Here is a 24,136-nt window from a genome sequence, read left to right as displayed (position 1 = left end):
ATTTGATGTTGTTGGTTCTTTGATTTTTGATGCTGTGCCCGAAGAACGTCGCCGATAACAAGAAGGAATAATATCGATGGCAAGATGAAACCTTGCCAACTTCGCTTTGGACCTCAAAATCCTCCGAGATTTCACCTCGATAATGTACGTGACATTTTGCGCAATCCTGTGTTGTTCTGATAATGGCCACTAGTTTCTCCAACATTTCCCTCCTCCGTTGAGCATTCCTCCTTCTTCACAATATCGAAAGCTTTCTTGAAATCGAGGAAGAGCAGGTAAAGCGAAGTTCAAAACTCAATGCACTATTCCAAAATGCTCCGTAGATTGATGTGATCAATGCAACAGGGTCTGGAGTGGAAACCAGCCTGCTCTCTGTTGATCAAGATTTCGAGATGTTCCTTCATGCATTCCAGGATTATTGTCACCCTCAAAAGAGGTCCTCTTCTTCCACTTTCTGGGAAAGGTCTCGGATTCCCAGGATTTCCGTACGAGTGGAAGTAGCAGTAACGACAGGTGCAGTGATAAACAACTCTGTGGGAAGACCGTCAAGCCCCACGGCTTTACTCTGTTTGAAGTCATTGACAGCCGAAATAATTTCTCTGCTGCATGGAGGAATAATCTGTACCCGCATGCTACGGTGACTAGCCATTATTTCATCCACAAGAGAAGGAACCTCTCCAGGTGTAATACAGTTAAGAATCGTGATGAAGTATTCTTTCCACGTCATCATGGGTAAGAAGTCGGCCGTTAACGTCCTCCCCAAGGAAAGATTTGCGAGCACTTTCAAGTTCTTTCGTGATGTGGTATATGATTCTGAAATCATTGCGTTCTACGACATCTTCCGCTTGCACTCACATGTCCGAGCAAGGTATTGTTAGAGTCCACCTTGACATTCATATTACCCATCACAATCGCAATGACACCTCCCTGAACCCCTCCATCTTCCTCTACTATATCGTTGATGCGTAGCATTGTAAAATTGTGATGCTCCTTAACCTGGATCGGAATCTTGCAGTTAGAAGCTTGTCAGAAACCGGTTCCCAGATCAAGAGATCGCGCCTTGCAGTAGCTGCCAGAAGCAACCCGACACGAGATTAGCGTGTGCCAGTGGAACCATACCAACGGTACGTTTCTTCCGCGGCAATGTATTGAGATTGATTCTTATTCTTAATCGATCCTGTAGTGAGTTTTCAGTTTCACGCTGCGTCTCGCACTTCGCTGATTGCAGCAATTTTCAAAGTGAACGCTCTTCTTCGAAACTCGTACTTGCAGGTTGTTAAATCTCACTGTTCTGATGCTCGAGTTGCTGTACGGGCTGAGAGTTTCTGTGTATGTCTGGTTGATTTTCCAAAGTTCAATTTGTTGGGTGGCATTTTAAATAATTCCGTTTCACATTCATTGAAGCTTCGTCTCTTTTGGATGAAATGGCTAGTCACCGTAACATGTGGATCGCAGAATTGCTATTTACATTTATACGGAAATCCTGGGAATCCGAGGCCTTTCTCAAAGGCTGGGAGAAGGGAAGATAATTAAGATGCCAAAAAAGGGTACCCGTTTTGAATGTGACAATTGGAGGAGTATCTGCTTGCTCCCTGCCGTTGCAAAGATAATGGCTAAGATAATCCTAGAACGTATTAGATAACATCTCGAAAGTTTTATCGACAAAGATCAGGATAGTTTCCGTTCTGTTTGCATTGACCACATTAACATTCTACGGATCATTTTGGAACAGTACGTGGAGTTTAGATCTTCACTTCACCTGTTGTTCATCGATTTCGAGAAAGCTTTCGATTGTATGAACAGGGATTGTATCTGGCGTACTCTATGCTTGAGGTGCATTCTGGAAAAACAAATAGTTATCACTAGAGTGACATATGATGGTACAAGTGTCAAGTGCTGCATCCCGGTAAAATCTTAAAATTATTCTGATCCAAAGCGTAGCCGGCTAGAGTTGTATCGTGCGTTGTTGATCAAGTTTCTGCCAACAGTGGCGCCGAACTATGATAGATGTGGCCCGACATATTAACAAAGCTAGATCCGCTTTCACTACCTTGTCTAAGATCGAGAAATCAGTTATCTCAACAACATCATGATGAGAATATTCCGTGCTAGTGTTCTTTCCGTGTTACTATACGGGAGTTCATTCCAAAGCTCCAAGCATTCGTGAACACCTGTCTGCGCCGTATCATCGGAGCACGCTGAGTTACTATTTCAAACAAATAAGTTGAGCGGTGTACAGGTCTGTCACCCGAGGGCGATGTAATCGGAAGGCGAAAGTACCAATGGGTAGGTCACATATTGAGAAGAGGCAACATTGCTGGCTCCACCAAGATCGCCGACGGGTGAATCGTCCAAGAGCAGTTGGCGTAAAACAGTAGAGGAGTGCTCAGGTCTCGGGAAGTCCTGGAGTTCAAGCGCATTGCAGCGAACCGTTAACGATGGTACGTAGGTGCGCTATATACCACAAGAGTTGAATGGCAATATATATGTAAACTAATGGACAATCTCTTTTAACCCCGTTAAGTATTGACAGATGGTGATTGACATAATTATTGACTTTTCGTCAAAATTTACATTTGCTAGTAAGAAGTTAATGTGTGCACTGGGCGAAAAGAACATGAACGCAGCATATCTGGACCAAAAATCTGTGAATGTTAGGTATGTAATAGCTTTGAAAATAACGACTTACCTGCAAAGGTCTTATAAGGCCATACTATATAAACATTTGCTTTTAAGATTGGTGCAGGCCCTTCGTTTCGGAAATTATATCTTTGAATAACTTCAGGACCAAGTTCACTCTCCTGTTTTGCAAACTGCGTTGGGAGGAATTCTGATACGTCGTACAATATATCGTTATCATGGACATTGCTAGGAAACATATGAATTAAGTTAACTGTTAATGTATATTCTCAAGTAAACTATATATTCCTGTGTATTTTTGACAAATCTCACTAACGAGCCTTTTAATATAACCTGCGGAAAATTTTCTTTAAATATCATCTTACCCAATAATTGTCAAACTTGCTTTCACTTCTATCTTTATCGATTTGACAATAATATTATCTGATTTAGTAGCCATATCTTCCGTATTTGTTGAATTGACTTCACAATAAAATCGATATTCAGGAACATTGTCAAATATTCCTGAAGGAGTCAAAATAATATTGAAGTTGACCTGAAAATATACAAATGTAAGCATTCGAATATGTATTGCCTCAGTAATAGCCGACTTGCAAGGATGGGTATTACTTACAAACTTTTTTGCAAGAAGTGGATTGCCAATATCACATTTTATTGTGGTATCATCTCCTCGAGAAACCGTTGAACAAGTCACTGCAGATGAGGATGTTGACTCAATCTTTCGGAAGTATAGTTTATTTTTAAAGGTCATAAAAAACCTAGATTCATAGGCATCTTCCCCTTGATTCGAGACTGAAACATTTACTTTCACTCGGTCCGAGAATCCAAGAGTATGGCTGTCTTCAGTGCTTTGCAATAAGAAGATTGAGATGAATTTGATAAAAATAAAGTGCCTAAAATTTCAGTATCAAATGATCAATTTATGATGAAGTTCACATTATACTACAAAGTGAATAATGCTTTTTCATTCAGTTGCTAAGAGAGCCTCCGATAAAGAAAAGTTAGTCATTTTAATAAATTATGTACAAAATAAAATAGAAACAAGTCGGAATACCGGATGCTTTGGGTATAAAGGTTTCATGTTTTTTTCGTTTCGGACGTTACTAAAAACTCAAAATATTCCTTCATATATTTCCAAATTTTCAGATATTTGTATACATATTGATGACATAAATATTGCTCTCATCCCAAGAACGCTATATACAGGATATTCAACTCCCAGCGCATTCTTCGAAATTTTACAGGCAGAAAAATAACTGCGTGGGACAAGTTCCGCGGATAAGGTCTGGTGTCAATGGCGTGTATATGATGAAGCACATTGGTGTGTGCCAATGCGGGCATGTGGTATTGCACAGCTGTTTATGGCTTGTCACATAAGATGGGGAAATGTTAACAAGAATAAATACATTAGCCACATGGGCCAAAGATAAACAATGCGATTCCGTGTCCCTTTGCCGCTGGATTTGCTTCTCGTGAATAGTCTTCTTCATCCTAAACAAACCTCGCCTATTACCGCGTACTAATGCGTACATATGGACACATAGAATGTATGTAAGTACATATAATGAGAATATCCGCGATTGATAAGGGGTTGCACCGATCGTGGAAAATATGCGAGAGAGGGGTCTTGGATGGCATGGTCACGTAATTCGCGCTAACGAGAATTCACTTGCCAAGATTGGTGTGAAATTCGAAGTCGATGGTAAACGAGCAAAAGGCCGGCCGAAATAAGGGACGCTTAATACGCTGGGTGGGGATTTAAAAGCCTCGAGATTGCATCCAGATCAGGCATTTGATAGAGCCAAATGGCGAAACTGATCACGACGACCCGACCCCGCTTGTGAACGGGACAAAGGCTGAAGAAAAAAAGAATGCGTATATGGATACACGTCCTTACATAACTAAATGAAGTTAGAATATCTCCACATTACTCCATGAGACAAAGTATAGATATATAATAATAATAATCGCTGGCACAACAATCCATATTGGATCAGGGCCTTGAAGTGTGTTAGAGCACTTCATTCAAGACCGTAACGGTACACTACAGAGCACTGTAGGAGGCAATGTGGTCAGCATTACGCTCGCCCTAGATTATTACCCTGATTTGACTCAGGTACTCATTCACAGGTGAGTCGACTGGTATCCGACGTCAAATCACGATACAAATCCCACTGCCGCCAGCGAGATTTGAACCGCGACCTTCCGTACGACAGCCTTGTACTCTAACCACTCAGCTATCCGGACACAAAGTATAGATATATACATTTATAAATATGTAAGTTGAATACCGCTGGTATTATTTAGATATTTATTTATTTATTTAACAGAGTAAACTTCAAATACTTATTGGCCTCAGGAGGAGGAGAAAGCACAGAAGGAACGCTTTTCTTAAATTAGAGGCAACGGGTGAATTTACGTTGCACATTTTCAAGACCAGATCACGAAGGAACTGAAGGAGGGCGGGATGGAGTCAAAATCAGAGATGGAGCGAAGTATTAAGCCTGACAGTTCTGCTGCTCGAGGCAATGGATGTCAAACCGGAGCTTTTTGTCGAAAGTGACTCCTAGGTCTCGAGTGGAATTTAGGTATGATAAGAAAGGATCATATATAACATATATGTGCATAGGTCGGTCTCGAGTAATTGATGCTGATAATAACTAAAAAACTAATAACTAAAAAGAGCCAAAAAGGAAAACTAAAAAGCGCCGTACACGTCTTGGAAGTACAATAAATTCACGTGGAATACATCTGCTATACCTGCTATACCTTTGTTACTAATAGTTGGATTGTCTTGAAGAATTGTGTCTTACAATATCACTTATACTGATTTTGAACTTCTAGGACGAAAAGCAAGTTTTCGTGTAAATTTCTTGAATATCATACTATGCTATTATTGACTTTATCTAAGCAGATATCGAAATGGAATGTAAAGGGACCCACAGACCGCATATTCTTCTCAAATTTCGTGACAAGAGATTCAACCGTTTTCGAGTAAATCGGGTGTGACCGAGAGACAGATAGACATTGAAAACTGAAAATTAGCTAAATCACATTTCCAAAAGCCGTTAACGATGGCGATAAAAGTGGTTGACGCACTGTGCTTCGCATTGGGACTTATGGTAACCATACGGAATTTGGCACAATTAACATGGGTCCAAACTGAAATAAAGTTTAAAAATTGTGTACTTATTCATAGAGTGATTGAATGCTCAAAATTTAAAGTTCAATTGTGAAAAAAATTTAATTATTAGCGTATGGATCTAAGAACAAGTCCGGAAACCGGAAGCTGGATGCTTTAGGTACGAATGGTTTTGTGTATTTCACGTAATTTATCCATATATTATGTGAGGGTATCCACTTTCGGGTGATATTGACATTCACAGGTTTCAATTTTCAAATAGGCAACAATTTTGACGTATTATATAATAACTTTGTTAGTAATATTGCGATTTACACCAAGCTTGGTAATATCATGCTCTACATTATAGCCCACATCACTGCAAAATTTCGTGGTACTGGGATGAATTTAAGAGGGGTTTCAGGCCAATTACAAAAAATTATAGTAATATACTATTATTAACTTTATTTGAACAGAAATCGGTATGGAAGGTGTTTCGGAGCCCAGGCACCATATAGTGGCAGCCTCCTGATTTTTTTCAGATTTTCCGGTTTGGTAGTTTCTGAGAATGGCCCCCGTAAAGAAGTGATCACTTTCAACCCCCTGCACTCCCCACCTTTCCAACAAATGTTAAAACTAAGACCGGCTTCGAAAAGTACTAGCCGAGACCTTTGATTTGATACCCCACATAACTAGATTTGATGAAAAAAAATTTTACGCCTCCTTTTTGCATGTAACGTAAAAGGATGTAACTCACTGTATATGTGAGCGTTCACAGTTCCCACCTTTCTACCAAATTTGGTGTCAATCATTATAACCGTCTCCGAGAAAAATGCGTGTGACGGACAGACAGACAGACGGACAGATGGACAGAGGGACAGACGGACAGACAGACAGACAGAACGGCGAAAATAAACAGGGTGTATGTGTACAGTTGTTACGTCCCACCAAGCCTGACACTGCCCGAATTCGAGGAAATGTTTGACAGTCTAGTTCTCGACGCAAGGGGTCGTAGTCCAAGGGTGATTGCTGGTGACTTCAATGCTTGGACCCGTGAGTGGGGTAGCAAAGAGACAAATGCAAGGGGCCGCAGTCTATTAGACGCTTTCGCACAGTTGGATGTCGTTCTGGTCAACGAAGGATATGTAAACACTTTTCAGAAAGGGGGGTCTACCTCAATCGTATACCTAACCGAAAGAGCTGCCCATGTGGCCCAATGCATCGCGAAAGCGTGTGACACGTTCATGCCGAGAAGGTGCTTTTTCCCCAGTAGAAGACCATACTATTGGTGGAATGCTGAACTGGCCAGCCCTCGATCAGCCTGTCACCGAGCCAGAAGAGCGGCTCAAAGAGCGGTAGGCAGAATCGACCAAGGGCAAAAAGAGCGCGCCTATAAGGAAGCTCACAAAACCCTGAAGCTCGTCATCCAACAGAGCAAAAGGGAATACTTTAAGGAGCTCTATTTAGAAGCGGAGTCCGATCATCTCCGCAGATCACGTGTCTTTCACTTTTGTTAAAAATTATCCAGCGGTTATTCCCTCAGCAAGAGGAGGGCATAGACAGCTTCCAGCGACCTCTGAACGACACGGCAATACCGCCAGTCACCAGTGACGAGCTGCTGGAGATCTGCGCTAGGATAGGAGATAACAAAGCTCCGGGTCTGGATGGCGTGCCGAATAAGGCCCTCAAGCTTGTCGTGAAATCCAGGCCGGACAGGTTCGCTGAGTTGTTCGAAGCGTGCATGTCCAAAGGGATATTTCCTGCATCATGGAAACGACAGAAGTTGGTGCTACTGCCTAAGGCTGGCAAACCTTCAGGTGAGCCAACCTCCTACAGACCTATTTGTCGTTTGAACACTGTGGGCAAAATGGTAGAGCGAGTAATCTATAATAGATTACTCCCGGTTGTTGATTGCCAGGGAGGTCTCTCAGATCGGCAGCATGGGTTCCGTAAAGCCAGATCAACCATTGATGCCATCAAAATGGTTACTGGCTTGGCCGAAGATGCAATCCACGGAAAGGGCAGTACTAGCAAATATTGCATAGTAGTGACCCTGGATGTGAGAAATGCATTCAATTCGGCCAATTGGAACCTAGTACGGGAATTTCTGGCGAAGATTGGTATTTCCGCTTATCTTGCAGCTCTTGTCAACAGCTATTTACAAGAACGGAGGCTTTGGTATGACACCGATGACGGACCCCAGGAGTATGTTGTCTCCGTGGGTGTCCCACAGGGCTCCGTACTGGGCCCACTGCTGTGGAACATCATGTACAACGATGTTTTTAATCTTCCCCTTCCGAAGGAACCCACGGTGGTGGGCTACGCCGATGATATAGTGCTGGTTGTTGTCGCAAAGCATCTCGAAGATGCTGAGTTATACTCATGCGAAGCGATCAGTGCTGTTAAGGGTTGGCTAGAGAGTTCTGGTCTGACACTTGTGGAGAAAAAAACAGAAGCGGTCCTAATCACCAAGTGCCGTAAAAGAAATTTTGCCCGTATTCAAATTGGGAATCATATCATCACTTCTAAGCCTGCGATCCAATACTTGGGAGTGATGATAGATGGGAAGCTTAGCTATAAGGCACACGTGCAGTATGTCTATGACATAGCATCCACTGCGAGTGTGGCCCTTTGCAAGAATGATGCCGAACGTGGGAGGGCCACGACATGCTTCCAGGTTGCTTATAGCTAGGATAGTGAGTTCGATCCTGCTCTATGCAGCTCCAGTTTGGGGAAAGGCATTGCAGGTTACATTTAACGCTAACAAACTGAGCTCAGTCCACAGAAGAACAGTCCTTAGGGGTGTGCTCGGCATTTAGGACTGTCTCAGATGATGCAGCATTCGTTTCTGGAATGATGCCCATTGACATCTTGGCAGATGAGATGACGTATATATATTCTATCTCCCCTTTATCGCAGACTAAGAACGCCGAAAGGGAGAGATCGCTAAATAGATGCCAAGAGCGTTGGGAACGCTCGGGAAAGAGTCGGTGAACTCACAGGCTCATTCCTGCCATCAAGGAGTGGTTGGAGAGACGAAACGGTGAGATTAATTATAATCTCAATTAATTATAATCTCACCCAGTTTCTCATGGGACATGGAGGATATCGCCAATACCTGCGCAGGTTTAAATTGGAGACCTCACCAGACTGTCCAAATTGCGGACCCACAGCATGTATTCTTCCACTGTTCAAGGTTTGTTGAGGAAAGGAAGAACCTAGAGGAGACTCTAGGAGAGGTGCTCATACCAGAGAATCTGGTGCGAAAAATGCTAGCATGTCAGGAAGACTGGGATGCGATCAACTCCATGGTCATATCCAGAGCAAACTGCGAAAGGCAGAGGAGACCAGAAAAGCGTGGTTACGTACGCCGCGTAGAGACGAAAGGGGACCAAGCTAAAATTCGCTGACTCCGCCCCGTACGGTGGTTCCACGGGGCTTGGAGGGAGTCGGGGGTGGTTTTAGTGGGTAAGAATCCCACACGCTGGCGTGTCCAGGCCAGTGTCTTTTGAAGATTTCCACCTCCTTAAAAAATAATAAAGTGAATATATGTATTTGTATGTGAGACTATTCAATGTAGTGTGATATTGATTGATATTGAATGACTTAGGACACTTTTTCCGAAAACGGACCAGACTACACAGCAATATTTAAGGGTGTTTTTAACAAAGGGAATTGAAAAATGTTAAGGAGCGCTAAATTAAGGTAAAGCCAGAGGAAGGACGTACGATAAAACCAGATATTGTGGAAGCTAGACTGTGAATAGAGATAGTTTGGAGAAGAGCACATTGTGGTCATCCAATGCTTTGTTGCAATCAGTATAAATAGCGTGTATTTCCTGTCGTAAATTAAAGCATTTAGCAACGAAGCCGAGACCAAAAGATTTGCAGCGTAGATCGATGTTTCACGAAACAATAAGGTGGCCGAAATGTGCGACCAGCCAGTCGTAGACGTATCTTGTTGTGATTAATATAATGTGGTAGAATCAACTTAAAGGAGATTTCGGAATAGGGATAGTTTGAAGTCTAGTGAGTCCTATGAGTTGAGGCTTAAATATAATAAAATACACTTAAAGTCTTCCCTGCTTGTCGTAAGAGACGACTAAAAAGAATAGAAATTTTTGGGCTAGCAACCTGCAAACTTTCAAACTTTATTGCAACTGAAACATCAACAACAGCTCGGAAAGGGACTGACCTCACGACTACGACCTTTGGCTGTCAAAAATGGACTATGATTGATTGATTAAACTGAAAATTCTGGGTCTAAGCGAAGTAAGATGGTGAAACTCAAGAGAGCACTACTTTCCCTCTTGCGACAATGTGCTTTTGTACTCTGGAACGCCAAGTGGTATCAGACGCGAATTAGGTATCGGTTTGCTTCTGACCATCAGCTTCTGACGGGCATCGGTTTCTGAAAGACTTCTACTCACAATTGTCCAATGCTACGTGCCAACGGAGACTTCCGGTATAGTGGAAAAAGATGCTTTCTATGAGCAATTAAACGCAGTTCATGGTAGGCTTTCTAAAGGTGACATTGTGATCATAATGGGTGATCTGATTTGGAAACACGGTCTTCGTGTCACTAAAGATAAATGCGGGAAGTTTGTAGATTTCTACAACAGAATTTACCATTGACCACTTTTCAATCGGCAGTAAATTTAGGAATTGTCTTTTGAATGTGTATAATAAGAGTGGTGTTGACATCGGCCTCTAGTGGTCGCATACCTTGTATTGAGCTCTGATACCGTGCGAAAGCCCGGAAGGTTCAACGTAGTATACGCCATAACAAAAGAGAATATATTACTACGCTGGTCAGCAAAGCGAGATATGCCACAGATAGCAGCGATTTCAGAACTGTATACCGCGTATATCACGAACTGCATGAGGTCTGTTTGCGTACAAAGTGCAACTTTTTATAAAACAGGTTATTGATCAGCTCATAGCTTTTTATTTCTTATACGTGCAATCCGATATCATAATTGCTGACATCGAATTGCATAGGTCTTAAATTTTGGTTGATGAGTCGATCGGATGGCTATTTTATGAATATTGCGAATCTGTGCATTATCGCGGCAAATGAACTTTGTTAGGTTTCATGTTGGTAATCTTGATCAAGAGTGGTGTCTTTCGTGTGCAATAAAGCTGTAGATACCGAACTTTTAGGTTCTCTTGTGTTTTCGTTCAAATCTTCCGACAGTCTTATGAGGAACGTTATCGGGAGACGCTTCATTCATTCACTCTCCCGAGATGGCCTACGAGTGCGTCATCTCAGGGAAATCTTGGAGGGAATTAAAGTGCATTTCAGCAGACCTGGAAACATGGTGCGTAAACGTAGTGAAACGCTATGCCACACCAACTTGTGAACGATAACCATATAATAATATTCTTTGAATGAAACAGAAATAACATAATAATACTAGCACCAAAAATTGGCAACTTATTATATCAGACGGAGTGATTGATTGCCTACGTTTTGAAGTGATCATTGTCATATGGGTTGTAGTAAGTTTGCTTTATCAATTGCGTGATTATCCTTACTACGGCTATAAATATAAATACGTATTTATTTACCTCAATGTGAGCTGCAGATCAGGTACACAGACTTCATCTGAACCACAGTTCGTCATTATTCTCATTTCATCACGTATAGTTTGTTCAGATTCCGGGTTGACTATTGGAGTAATGGTTGATTTCTTCATTCCCTTATCTCTATCTTCCTGTAGTTGATATACCATTTCAGCCATAAGAGGTGATAGCTTGTCCACCAGCTGAGGATTGATGTAGATGGAATATGAAATGCAACTCCTCTTTCGAAAGACAAGGTGTTTTATAAAAGTTCTTGAGTAATCCTTGCTGCCTGAGAAAAACATTCGCTTTTCACCTTTCATCTCTCCGTCTAGCATCAACACGCCAACAATATCTAAAGAAAAGGGAAGAGCTGTTCAATAAATGGATCTATAAAAATATTTTCCTAAAGAATTTCTAAATTTGATTGAATGACCAAATGGGGCAAGCCAGAAACCAGAATTTGGGCGCTTAATAGTCTTTTTGGATTTCTTAAGAAAAAATTTTATTTGCACGATTTTACGAATTCAGTTGTTAAATTCTGGTCTTCAAGACCTGTTTAATGTAGTATATATGTATGTACATATGCCACCATCACAAATTTTCTGTTAAGGAGTTTGTGATGATTAGTCCTGCCTTACTTTATGTCTGCAATTTGCAGAGAGTATGTAGATTTTTTATTGATCCCTCGATGATGATCATCTCCGCCTCACCCTAACATTGGACGACTTTTGATTATCGTATCAGGATATGAGTTGGGAAGTAGAATGTGTACGTTATTCGATTACCGTGTCGAGAATCGGCTGTCGTTCGACAGTGAAAGGTGTATCTTGCTAATGGGATGACAAATACTCAGAATAATCCGTCTGAGAATAATGCTGAGTATTAGACCACCATTCAAAATGTTCTTTTCTCGGGGCTACTCCCACCCCGTCCCAAGGTTTGGTTGACTGCGGAATCTTGCAATCTGATTGACGAGCGTAAGAGGTTGTAGATTCTATTGAACGCTGTCAGTGCTGATAAGCATAACATTTCAACATTGTGTGAAATCCCGACAAGCGCAATACGCGTCGTGACAAAGGGAATTTAATATATTATTCACTAATCAGGGAAACAGAAGCTACCGCAGAATGTAATGGTTTCAGAACCATACACAGCATCCTAAAAAAATAGTTGGTGGTTGCAAATTTTTCAATGGACTTGTGAGTGGCATTAACAGTCGACTCCTCATTCAAATCAACTCAAGAGGTGGAAGGAGCCTTATATCACGGTTTTCAACAGTATTACATCCAGTGAAGTTTCGCCCCTCGTGGATGTAGTGGATAGTCTCTGTAACATGCATGTACTGCCCGCTTCGGTTGATCGCTACTCCTGCAGCTGCTACTTTTGCTTATATGGGAATCCTATGATTCCGAGATCGTTCCCAGAGAATGGAATAAGCTGTTGAGTACACCAAGTTGCAGGGTTATTCGCTAGAACAATTGGGAGCGGGGCGTCCTGCCAGAGAGCACGAAAGACTTGCAGAAGTATTGTGGACATTTTGACTGGGCATAATTCACTAGCAGCACTGGATCCGTGAATTTGGTGTCGGATTGAATGCACACCTTTCATAAAGCGGATCTTTATGATCAGGTTGAGTTTCGAATAATTGGCAACTCATATCTAATTATTAGATTCAAAAGATATTCCTTAAGTTTGGCATGAGATGGACAAGGTGGCGGTGAGGAAAAATTGTTGCAGAATACGCTTTTCCTTCGTGAAAATATGGGACTGCTTATTTTAACTTCTTTTGTACGCAGAATATAAAGCCATTAAGCTTGGCTGTACTATCCTCAGTAAAACAAAAATAAAATGCTGAGATCAGGGAAAAAGATAAATAGAGTATAGTTGGAGTTATTCTACTATGCTAAATCCTACCTGATCTCTCTTGGTGACAGGCCCCGCGACAGGTCGACCAAGAAAATGCATACAATGTCGTTACAAACATGATGATCGGATTGAGTCACAAGCCTCGAAGAAATGCTAGGGCGTCCACCTCAGTCGACGCGGCAGGACGGGCCCCGGTCCTGTCGAGAAATGGGCAAGGGTTCTTGACGCATGGACGGCGTCAGGACGTAAGCAAGTTAGTCCGCACACAACGAACAAAACAAATACGTATCTGCACGCTAAATGTTGGTACTCTAACTGGAAAGACCGAGGAACTCGCAAGAGCCCTTCGGAAAAGGTGCATTGATATCTGCGCTCTGTAAGAAACCCGATGGTCTGGTGCCAAAAGCTGCGACATTGAACGCGAACGCGGTAAAAATGGCTACAAACTTCTCTATTTTGGTAACCCACACACTCAATATGGTGTTGGCGTTGCCATCTCAGAGGGTTTCCGTGATGCCATTAAAGAAGTCGAACGATTTGATGATTGGCTGATGAAGCTCACCATTATATCAGTTGATCGCACTATTCACTTCTTCACCGCGTATGTACTACAGACAGGTCGACCTGATGCCAAGAAAGATGCCTTCTGGCAACTTCTCGATGAAAAGACTTGTCAAGTGCCTGCTGACGATTACATAATCATTGCCGGCGACCTTAATGGTCATGTGGGTGAAAAGGCAGACGGTAACAGGTGCCATGGGGGAAAGGGGTTCGGAGCGCGCAATGAAGGTGGCGAGCGTATAATCGATTTTGCGGACACCCATGACCTTGTACTTATGAATACATGGTTCATCAAACGATTGTCGTAAGACGCCAACATTTTACCACTGCCACTGATTACAAAGTCGTTCCCTATGAGACCATCGCACCTCAACATCGGCCGTTGATTGCCGACCTGCGAATTAAGCCACCGATAAAACAGCGTGAGGAACGCACTGGCCCGCCGCGCATTAAATGGTGGCGATTTGGTGAGAAGAAAGAAGAAACGGTCTCACTCATACGATTGCCAACCATTACGAATGTGGAACAAACATGGAACCAAAGCGGCCTCTGCAACCCTCGGGGTCACCAAGCCGGGTAAGCGGTACATCAACCGAAATACTTGGCTTTGGAATGATGATGTTGAAATGAAGGTCCGTGAAAAGAAACGCCTCTACCACAAATTTCTCGACGATAAAACGCCTGGTAATTGGCAAATTTATAAGAATGCCAACCGGGAAGCAAAGAAAGCGGTCGCTGTCACCCGAGCGAACCATTTCAAAAATCTTTACGATAAACTGGACACTCTGAATGGCGAGAGAGATCTGTATCGACTTGCTAAAAGCCGTGATGAACGCACACAGGATATCGAACACTTCTTTTGTGTTAATGACAAGAACGGTACTTTGCTTACCAACCGTCGAGCCGCAACGGATAGATGGCGAGAATACTTCGAGCAGATTTCAACTGAAGAATTTGCTCATCCTCCACTTCCACAATCATTGCCGACATTTGGAGCAGTTCCACCAGTCAGCGCAACTGAAGTCGAGGAGGCAATAAAACAAATGAAATCGGGGAAAGCAACAGGACTTGACGACATCGCATCTGAGCTCTGGAAAGCGAAGAGCTGGGACCCAACACTGTGGCTCAGTGAATTCTTTAACCGGGTTATTCAGGAAGGAAGAACACCATCTGACTGGCAAGAAAGCACCACTGTTCCAATATGGAAAAAGAAAGGTAGTCCAGCAGAATGTTCAAATTACCGTCCGATCCGGTTACTTTCCCCTACCATGAAGATGTTTGAACGCATTCTTCACAACCGTATTCGCGAAATCGTTGAAATAACCGTGAATCAAGCCGGATTTGTCAAGATCTGCGGAATTACTGACGCAATACACGCTGCGCGGTTACTCATAGAGAAAGCATCGCCCTCTTTACATTGCCTTTCTGGATCTAGAGAAAGCGTGTGACCGTGTACCACACGAACTCATCTGGTATGCTTTACGACAACACTTCGTGCCAGAAGAACTCGTGCGCTGTGTTCAATTGCTCTACCACGACCCGAAAAGTAAAGTTCGAATTATGGCGGGTGTATCAAATCCGCTTCGTGTCTTTGTTGGTGTTCATCAAGGAAGTGCCCTCTCACCACTCCTCTTTGTCCTTGTTATGGACACCGTCACACGGGATATCCAACGTCCAGCGCCCTACACACTGCTTTATGCAGATGATGTTTTCCTTGCATCTGATAGCAAAAATGATCTCGAGCAACTTGTTCAAAAATGGAATGATCGCCCCATGCAACACGGTCTTAGATTGAATTTAAACAAAACTGAATTTTTAACAACCGATCCCCATGAAACAGGCACAATCACTGTCAGCGGCAGTGATCTGCCCAGAACTGAGCGATTTAAATACCTCGGGTCAACGCTATCAGCCAATGGAGAGCTGCGTTATGAAATTGCTTCACGCATTAACGCAACCTGGATGAAGTGGCGTTCCACCACTGGTGTCCTTTGTGATCCACGTATCAACGAACGTCTCAAATCTAAAATTTAACGCAATGTCGTCCATCCAGTCGCTCTCTATGGTTCTGAGTGTTGGCCGACCAAAAAAGACAATGAACGGCGTCTTGCGGTAATGGAGACGAAGATGCTACGTTGGACTAGTGGCGTGACACGTTTAGATCACATCCGAAATGAGGATATCCGCGATCGTTATGGGGTTGCACCGATCGTGGAAAAGTTGCGAGAGAGGCGTCTTCGATGGTATGGTCACGCAATTCGTGCAAACGAAAATTCACGTGCCAAGATTGGTCTGAACATCGAAGTCGATGGTAAACGACCAAAAAGCAGACTTAAGCAACGGTGGCTTGATAAGCTCGATGGGGATTTGAAAGCCTCGAGATTGCACCCAGATCAGGCATTCGATAGAGCCAAATGGTGAAGCCGATCATGACGAGCCGACCCCGCTTGTGAACGGGACAAAGGTTGAAGAAAAAGAAGAAGAAGAAGAAGAAGTGTCCGTACGTGTGAAGATCCGCACTTCGGTGGAGCTTAAATATTTACGGGCGGATCTTCAGTGTATACCACTTCGGCGGATCATCAATGTTTCCGGGCGGACCTTCATGATATAGTCATATGGAATATCAAATTAAAAGTCTGAGTGAGTACTTTTCGAAGCCGGTCTTAGTTTTGACATTCGATCATCTCTTTAACGAACCCATTCTCAGAAACTACTCAACCGAAAAATCTGAAAAAAATCAAGAGGTTGCTACTATATGATGGTTAGTCTTCAATTTTCAAAGATGCAACAACTTTGACGTATTATAACTTCGTTAGCAATAGTACGATTTTCATCAAACTAAATAAGATCGTGCTCTATATTATAGCCTATATCACTGGAATTTCGTGGTACTAGGATGAACTTAAGGGGGTTTTTGCAGCCAATTACTAAAAATTATGTTAATATACTATTATTAACTTTATTTGAAGAGATGTCGGTATGGAAGGTATTTCGGAGCCCAGGCATCATATAGTGGCAGCCTCCTGATGTTCTTCAGGTTTTTCGGTTTGGTAATTTCTGAGAATGGCCGCCTTAATGAAATGATCACTTCTAACAAATCCCAAAACTAACCGGCTTCAAAAAGTACTAATCGAGACCTTTCATTTGATACCCCACATGACTATATTTGATGAAAAAAAATTTACACCCCCTTTTGCATGTATGGGGACTACCTTAAATTCGACGTAAAAGGATGTAACTCACTGTATGCGTGAGCGTTCACAGTTCCCACCTATCTACCAAATTTGGTATCAACCGATATAACCGTCTCCGAGAAAAATGCGTGTGACGGACGGACAGACAGACGGACAGACGGACAGACGGACAGACGAACAGACGGACAGACGGACAGACGGACAGACGGACAGACGGACAGACGGACAGACGGACAGACGGACAGACGGACAGACGGACAGACGGACAGACGGACAGACAGACAGACAGTAAACCGATTTTAATAAGGTTTTGTGTTTACACTAAACCTTAAAAAGAAACCCAGAGGTGTACCTATGTAGAATCTAGGCTTCAAAATACATCCTATTTCGATATCTAATAATAATAATAATCATTGGCGCAACAATCCATATTGGATCAGGGCCTTGAAGTATGTAACGGTACACTACAGTACACTGTAGGAGGCAATGTGGTCAGCATTCCGCTCGCCCGAGATTATTATCCTGATTTGACTCAGGTACTCATTCACAGCTAAGTCGACTGGTATCCGACGTCAAATCACCATTCAAATCCTACTGCCACCAGTGAGGTTGGAATCGCGACCTTCCGTACAACAGCCTTGTGCTCTAACCACTCAGCTATCCGGTATCTACTTAAACAAAATTAATAATGGAATATTATTATATTTTGAACATATATTTCGATTTAAAAAAAAAAACAACCCTTGAATAAATACTAAACGTGCGAAATTTGACATCAGTGTAAATGACTTGCATATCTTAGAGTTTTGGAATACATAGGGAAATATTTCGATCTTTTAGTTGAAAATCACAAAACCGACAGTATCCAGCTTCTGGTTTCCGATTTGTTTCTTCTTGATTACAACATATCTTTCCGTGTATAAGAAAGCCAAATCATGATGTTTATAAACGCGTTATACTTCCAGCGTTTTTGTATCTTTTCTACACTTTCTGTTGTTTCAGAGTCAGAAAAAGTATGCTCGAAATTTTTTCTTGAAAACTGAAAAACATTTATATGAAATTTTCAATCCCTCAATAATTGAATTTGAATTGAGAAAACCTGACGTCGACTAATACTCTAAATGCCAACATCTATGTAGTTTCACTTATTCTTATATACTGGAGTCTAACTGTCAAATACATACATAGATCATTTTGAACCAGAAACTTGACCTGAACTTATTGGTTTTCCTCCACTTACCTATTTCTAGTGGCAGCCTTTCTCCCGTGAAACTAAAACATGAATTTTGCGTAACGCAAGCTACTTCAGTTCCATTTTCCTTACAGAGTCTTTCATCTAATGAAATAATTTTTGGGTTAATTTCAAAACTTAGAGATGCATTTATGAGTATCACAGGGCGAGCTCTGAAAATAAAAGGAAATCTTTGTAAAAAATATGTTCATGAATACGTCCTTGCATTGAATCCTACTTCAAAATTACCACCGTATCCGATTCATATGCTCCAACGATAAGATCTGGGTATCCATTTCCATCTGCATCTATTCCACTAGCTAGCGAGAAACCAAAAGTGCTAGAAAATGGCTCAGGAAAATCTTCCGCATATAGAACCTGACTATATTTTAAAGATGGACCAACAACAGATCCTCGATAAATATAGATGGCTCCCCGATTATTGACACCATCATAAGGTGCTCCAACAGCGAAATCTTCATATCCATCTAAGTCAATGTCTCCGAGTGAGGCTAAAGACATTCCAAAACGGCCAGATGATTTCATTCCATCGATTATTATGGGTTTAAAAAAATCACTCTGGAAAGATTTCTCGAGTTCTATTCTACTTCTGGTAACTGCTAACATTTATTTTTGAATAATAGAGAGCTAGAATTTACTCTTCTACGGGATTAACTTAATCCCATTCAATAAGATTACTTACCTTCTGCCGATTCTGTATGAAAACATATATTCGTCCAGTATCAAAGGTTCCAGAATCCATTTGGGCGTACATAGGAGCACTTACAATCAAATCGTCGTTCGAGTCTCCATTGACATCTACGGAACATAAAGCATATCCAAAATATGCTCCCAGTTGGGCACCAGAAATGCGTTTTACAACACCACCAGCAGCATTGAAAATAATGACCTCCCCCAGATATCTGGCACCCCGTGGTAAACTAGCAGCCAGGACGCCGTGTAAGCCAAATTTCAACGCTGCTATAGAGTATTGAAAGTAAGACGAAAATGTTTTTTCAATCACTGTGGTCCTCATCCCAGTTCGCTCACGGTATGTTTTCAGGTCGATCGGGTAAATATACGCTAAGGTGAATGAACAATTGGTATAAAGATAATGCAATGAAATAAGTGATTTGCAAAATAAAACAATTTTTTAGCCGTTCTCTTCCGATTTTTTTTATAAAATTTTTGAATACAGAGTAATTCATTTTTATAAAATTATTACACACAAATATATACTCACACGAACGGGGGTACACGGCATGACTTGGAGAGCCAATATATAAATATTCCCTATCCTGGAAGAAGAATATTTTCCATTAACTAAAGTTTTTTTATCTTAGCTACTTTAAATAAAAAGGCGGGCAGCAGTAACGGGGCTTCACCTTCTCTCTTGAAAATGTTGTACTGAACCCAGCTTGACAGTATTGATCTTCCACGGCTAGCTCCCGCTTTGCTGAATAAAAAAATAAAATGCTATTAGTTCCATTGGCTTAATCTCCGCACATGGTGCCGCAAAAGTTTCTAGACCCCGATGTTAAAAAAATTGCCTGAATGAGTGTACCGGGCAAAAAACTGCCTTAGAAAATCTGTTAACTCTCTATACTTTTTAAGGTTTTGTGTGAAACAAAACTTAAACAAAAATGTCTGTCTGTCCGTCTCTCTGTCCGTCTGTCTTTTTGGAGGTGGAAATCTTCAAAAGACTCTGGCTTGGGCACGCCAGAGTGTGGGATTTTTATCCACGAAACCACTCCCGACTCCCCGCCTACCACGTGCAACCACCTTTTTAGGCATTACATCACCGGGTGGAGTTAGCTTACTTTAGCCAGGCCTCCTTTCGTCTACCCGCGGGGTTCGTAACCGCGCCTTCCTCACTTCTTCTGCTTTTCGCAGTTTATCCTGAATTACAGCGATCATGGAATTGATCGCATCGCTGGGTCCACTGGGACCTCGTCGCAGTTTGGACAATTAGGCGAGGTATCCAATTTAAACATGTACAGGTATTGACGGTATCCTCCATTGCCAGTGAGAAAGTGGGTGAGATTATAATTGATCTCCCCATGCTTTCTCTCCAGCCACTCTCCGATGGAAGGGATCAACCTGTAAGTCCAACGACCCTTTTCTGGCTGGTCCCATCACTGTTGCCATCTGCTTATGAATCTCTCCTTTTCCGCCTTTTTCACCTGAGATAAGGGAGAAATGGACCTGGTGTTATAAATGTTCATCATTTCGGTTGCCAGGATGTCGATCGGCATCATTCCCGAGATGACGAATGCTGCATCATCTGAGACGGTCCTGAAGGCAGAACACACCCTTAAGGATGTTCTTCTGTAAACCGTACTCAGTACCTTTCCCCAAGCTGGGACTGCATACAGCATGATAGAGCTTACCACCCTGGCTATGAGCAGCTTGCAAGTATGCCGCGGGCCTTCTACGTTCGGCATCATCCTGACCAAAGCCATACTCGTGGTGGATGCTCTTTTACAAGTATGCTCTATGTGCTGCTTAAAATTAAGTCCTCCGTCTATCATCATCATCATCAACGGCGCAACAACCGGTATCCGGTCTAGGCCTGCCTTAATAAGGAACTCCAGACATCCCGGTTTTGCGCCGAGGTCCACCAATTCGATATCCCTAAAAGCTGTCTGGCGTCCTGGCCCACGCCATCGCTCCATCTTAGGCAGGGTCTGCCTCGTCTTCTTTTTCTACCATGGATATTGCCCTTATAGACTTTCCGGGTGGGATCATCCTCATCCATACATAGTTGTTATCGGTTGTGATTTTCGACCCTAGATAGGAGAAATTGTCAACGGTCTCAAAGTTGTATTCCCCTATCCTTATTCTTGTTCGTGCTTGTGTTTGACCAGTGCGGTTTGATGTTGTTGGTTGATTCTTCTTCGGTGCTGACGTTGCCACCATGTATTTTGTCTTGCCTTCATTGATGTGCAGCCCAAGATCTCGCGCCGCCTGCTCGATCTGGATGAAGGCAGTTTGAACATCTCGGGTGGTTCTTCCCATGATGTCGATATCGTCAACATAGGCCAGTAGTTGGGTGGACTTGAAGAGGATCGTACCTCTTGCATTCACCTCAGCATCACGGATCACTTTCTCGAGGGCCAGGTTAAAGAGGACGCATGATAGCGCATCCCCTTGTCGTAGACCGTTGTTGATGTCGAATGGTCTTGAGAGTGATCCTGCTGCTTTTATCTGGCCTCGCACATTGGTCAGGGTCAGCCTAGTCAGTCTTATTAGTTTCGTCGGGATACCGAATTCCCTCATGGCCGTGTACAGTTTTACCCTGGCTATGCTATCATAGGCGGCTTTAAAGTCGATGAATAGATGGTGCAACTGTTGTCCATATTCCAACAGTTTTTCCATCGCCTGCCGCAGAGAGAAAATCTGATCTGTTGCTGATTTGCCTGGAGTGAAGCCTCTTTGGTATGGGCCAATGATGTTCTGGGCGTATGGGGCTATCCGGCCTAGCAAGATAGTGGAGAATATCTTATAGATGGTACTCAGCAAGGTGATACCTCTATAATTGCTGCATTGTGTGATATCTCCCTTTTTATGTATGAGACAGATTATTCCTCGCTGCCAATCGTCAGGCATTGATTCGCTGTCCCATACCTTGAGCACAAGTTGATGAACCATTTGGTGTAACTGGTCGCCTCCATATTTAACCAATTCGGCTGTAATTCCATCGGCTCCTGGCGACTTATGATTTTTTAACCGATGAATTGCACGGACAGTTTCTCCTAAACTTGGTGGTGGCAGTATTTGTCCGTCGTCTTCAGTTGGCGGGACCTCCAACTCGCCGATGTTCTGGTTGTTCAGTAGCTCATCAAAGTACTCAACCCATCGCTCTAATATGCCCATTCTGTCGGAAATCAGATTTCCCTCTTTGTCTCGGCAGGATGAGCATCGAGGTGTATAAGGCTTCATTCTGCTGACTTGTTGGTAAAACTTCCGCGCCTGGTGCGGTTGCTCCCTGTACTTTTCTAGTTCACAGACTTGTTGGTTCTCCCAGGCTTCCTTTTTCCGTCTGTGAAGTCGCTTCTCCGCTCGACGGAGTTCGTGATAAGTCTCTGCGCGTGCCCGCGTTCTTTGAGAATGCAACATTACTCGTTATGCGGCATTCTTCCGTTCCGTTGCTAGCTTACATTCATCGTCAAACCAGCCGTTCCGACTCCTTTTGCGGCTGGGGCCAAGTATATTTGTGGCCGTATCCATGATAACGTTCTTCAGGTGGTTGTGAAGATCATTAGCTGATGCTTCATCTCCAGGTCCTCTATTGACTGCGGTTATTGCGGCATCCATTTCCCTCTTATAGGTGTCGCGGAGGGTTGTGTTGTGGATGGCTTCAGTGTTTACTCTCACCTGATTGTCAGAGGGGATTCTAGGTGGTATTGTTATTCGAGCTCGGAGCACCATGCCAACGAGATAGTGATCCGAGTCTATATTGGCCCCCCTATATGTTCTGACATTCATCAAGGCTGAGAGGTGGCGGCGTTCGATCAACACATGGTCAATTTGGTTGAAAGTGGTCCCGTCTGGAGAGGCCCACGTATGTTTGTGGACCGCTTTCCGCGCAAACCAGGTACTTCCAACAACCATTTCGTGTGACCCTGCTAATTGAATAGTCCGCAGTCCGTTATCATTTGTTTTTTCGTGTAAGCTATGGGAGCCAACGTATCGCCTGAATACGGGCTCCTTCCCTACTTGGCTGTTCAAATCCCCAAGTATGATTTTGATATCATATCTGGGACAGGCTTCGAGGGTTCTTTCTACTGCCTCGTAGAAGGTATCCTTCTCCGACTCTGCAGTCTCCTCTGTAGGGGCGTGAACGTTTATGAGGATTATATTTCTAAACTTGCCTCGCAAGCGCAGAGTGCATAGCCGTTCGCTTATACTTTCAAAGCCGATAACAGGAGGTTTCATTTTTTGGCTAACTAAGAAACCTACTCCGAGCACATGGTTTACTGGATGGCCGCTATAATATATGGTGTAGTGACTCTTCTCCAGGAAACCGGTCCTTGTCCATCGCATCTCTTGCAACGCTGTTACATCAGCCCTATATTGGGACAGGGTATCGGCTAGCTGCTTATCAGCTTCATCTCTGTACAGGGAGCGAACGTTCCATGAGAAAATGCGCAAATCGTTGTTCCTTTGTCGTTGCCGGGTCCATCGTTTTAAAATCCGTCCTATCCGAGGCTCCTGTTGTGGCTTCGTAACAGGTTGTTTTCCGTGTAGGGTTGTCAGCCCTACCCAACCCCCAACCTGGAGGACCAGTTGGTACAATTTGTCCCGTTTTTAGGCGCGGGAGACTCGCCTTCATCCTTCTCCGTCTGCAGCTTTTCGTCAAGAAAGAGCTCCCAGCGGTCACCACGTGGAGGTGGAGATAGGGTTTGGTAGTAGAGCTGTTGGTGTTGGTTCAGCAGGCATTTCCCAGGTTTTATGCTCCATCGTGGGTGCCAATCCACGTTTCGCCCCGGGACCTATACTACCCTTTGACCACCGTCTATCATCACCTCCACGTATTTGATGGCCGACTTGGAAGCAATCATCGATTCCCGATTTTAATGCAGGCGTAATTTCTTTTGCAGCGCTTATTGATAAGGACCGCTTCCGTCTTTTCCTTCGCGAATGTCAGTCCAGTACTCTCCAGCCAAGCCTTAACAACACTGATTGCTTCGCTTGAATACAACTAAGCATCCTCGAGATACTTTGCGATCACAACCAGTGCTATATCATCGGCGTAACCCACTACCGTGGCCTCCTCCGGAACCGGAAAGTTAAGTACATCATTATACATGATGTTCCACAGTAGTGGGCCCAGTACAGACCCCTGTGGGACACCTGCGGAGACAACGTACTCTTTGGATCCATCATCGGTATTATACCAGAGTGTCTCTTTCAAGTATTAGGTTGTTGCACATGAAATGGCCGATTTGGTAAC

At 43.1% G+C, this 24,136-nt stretch overlaps 1 protein-coding gene across 2 annotated transcripts in view; it reads right to left on the bottom strand.

Annotated features, from left to right (window-relative positions):
• The window catches only part of LOC119656117 (integrin alpha-PS2-like), an 82,100-nt gene that overhangs the window by 14,127 nt on the left and 43,837 nt on the right, over positions 1-24,136 (bottom strand). The window contains exons 5-13 of one of the 2 annotated variants that reach the window (XM_038062441.1): positions 19,566-19,636; positions 19,424-19,478; positions 18,884-19,263; positions 18,419-18,759; positions 18,190-18,353; positions 11,332-11,680; positions 3,254-3,488; positions 3,006-3,175; positions 2,690-2,868 (exon numbers count right to left, since the gene is read on the bottom strand). In XM_038062441.1, coding sequence (XP_037918369.1) covers positions 2,690-2,868; positions 3,006-3,175; positions 3,254-3,488; positions 11,332-11,680; positions 18,190-18,353; positions 18,419-18,759; positions 18,884-19,263; positions 19,424-19,478; positions 19,566-19,636 — 1,944 coding nt within the window. The remainder of the gene's footprint in view (positions 1-2,689; positions 2,869-3,005; positions 3,176-3,253; positions 3,489-11,331; positions 11,681-18,189; positions 18,354-18,418; positions 18,760-18,883; positions 19,264-19,423; positions 19,479-19,565; positions 19,637-24,136) is intronic. The other variant, XM_038062442.1, reaches the window with a different exon arrangement.

The sequence above is a fragment of the Hermetia illucens genome, chromosome 4, assembly GCF_905115235.1.
Source record: "Hermetia illucens chromosome 4, iHerIll2.2.curated.20191125, whole genome shotgun sequence".
Taxonomy (NCBI): domain Eukaryota; kingdom Metazoa; phylum Arthropoda; class Insecta; order Diptera; family Stratiomyidae; genus Hermetia; species Hermetia illucens.
The sequence above is the reverse complement of the archived record's forward strand: the minus strand, read 5'-3'. Positions and strand labels throughout refer to the sequence as shown.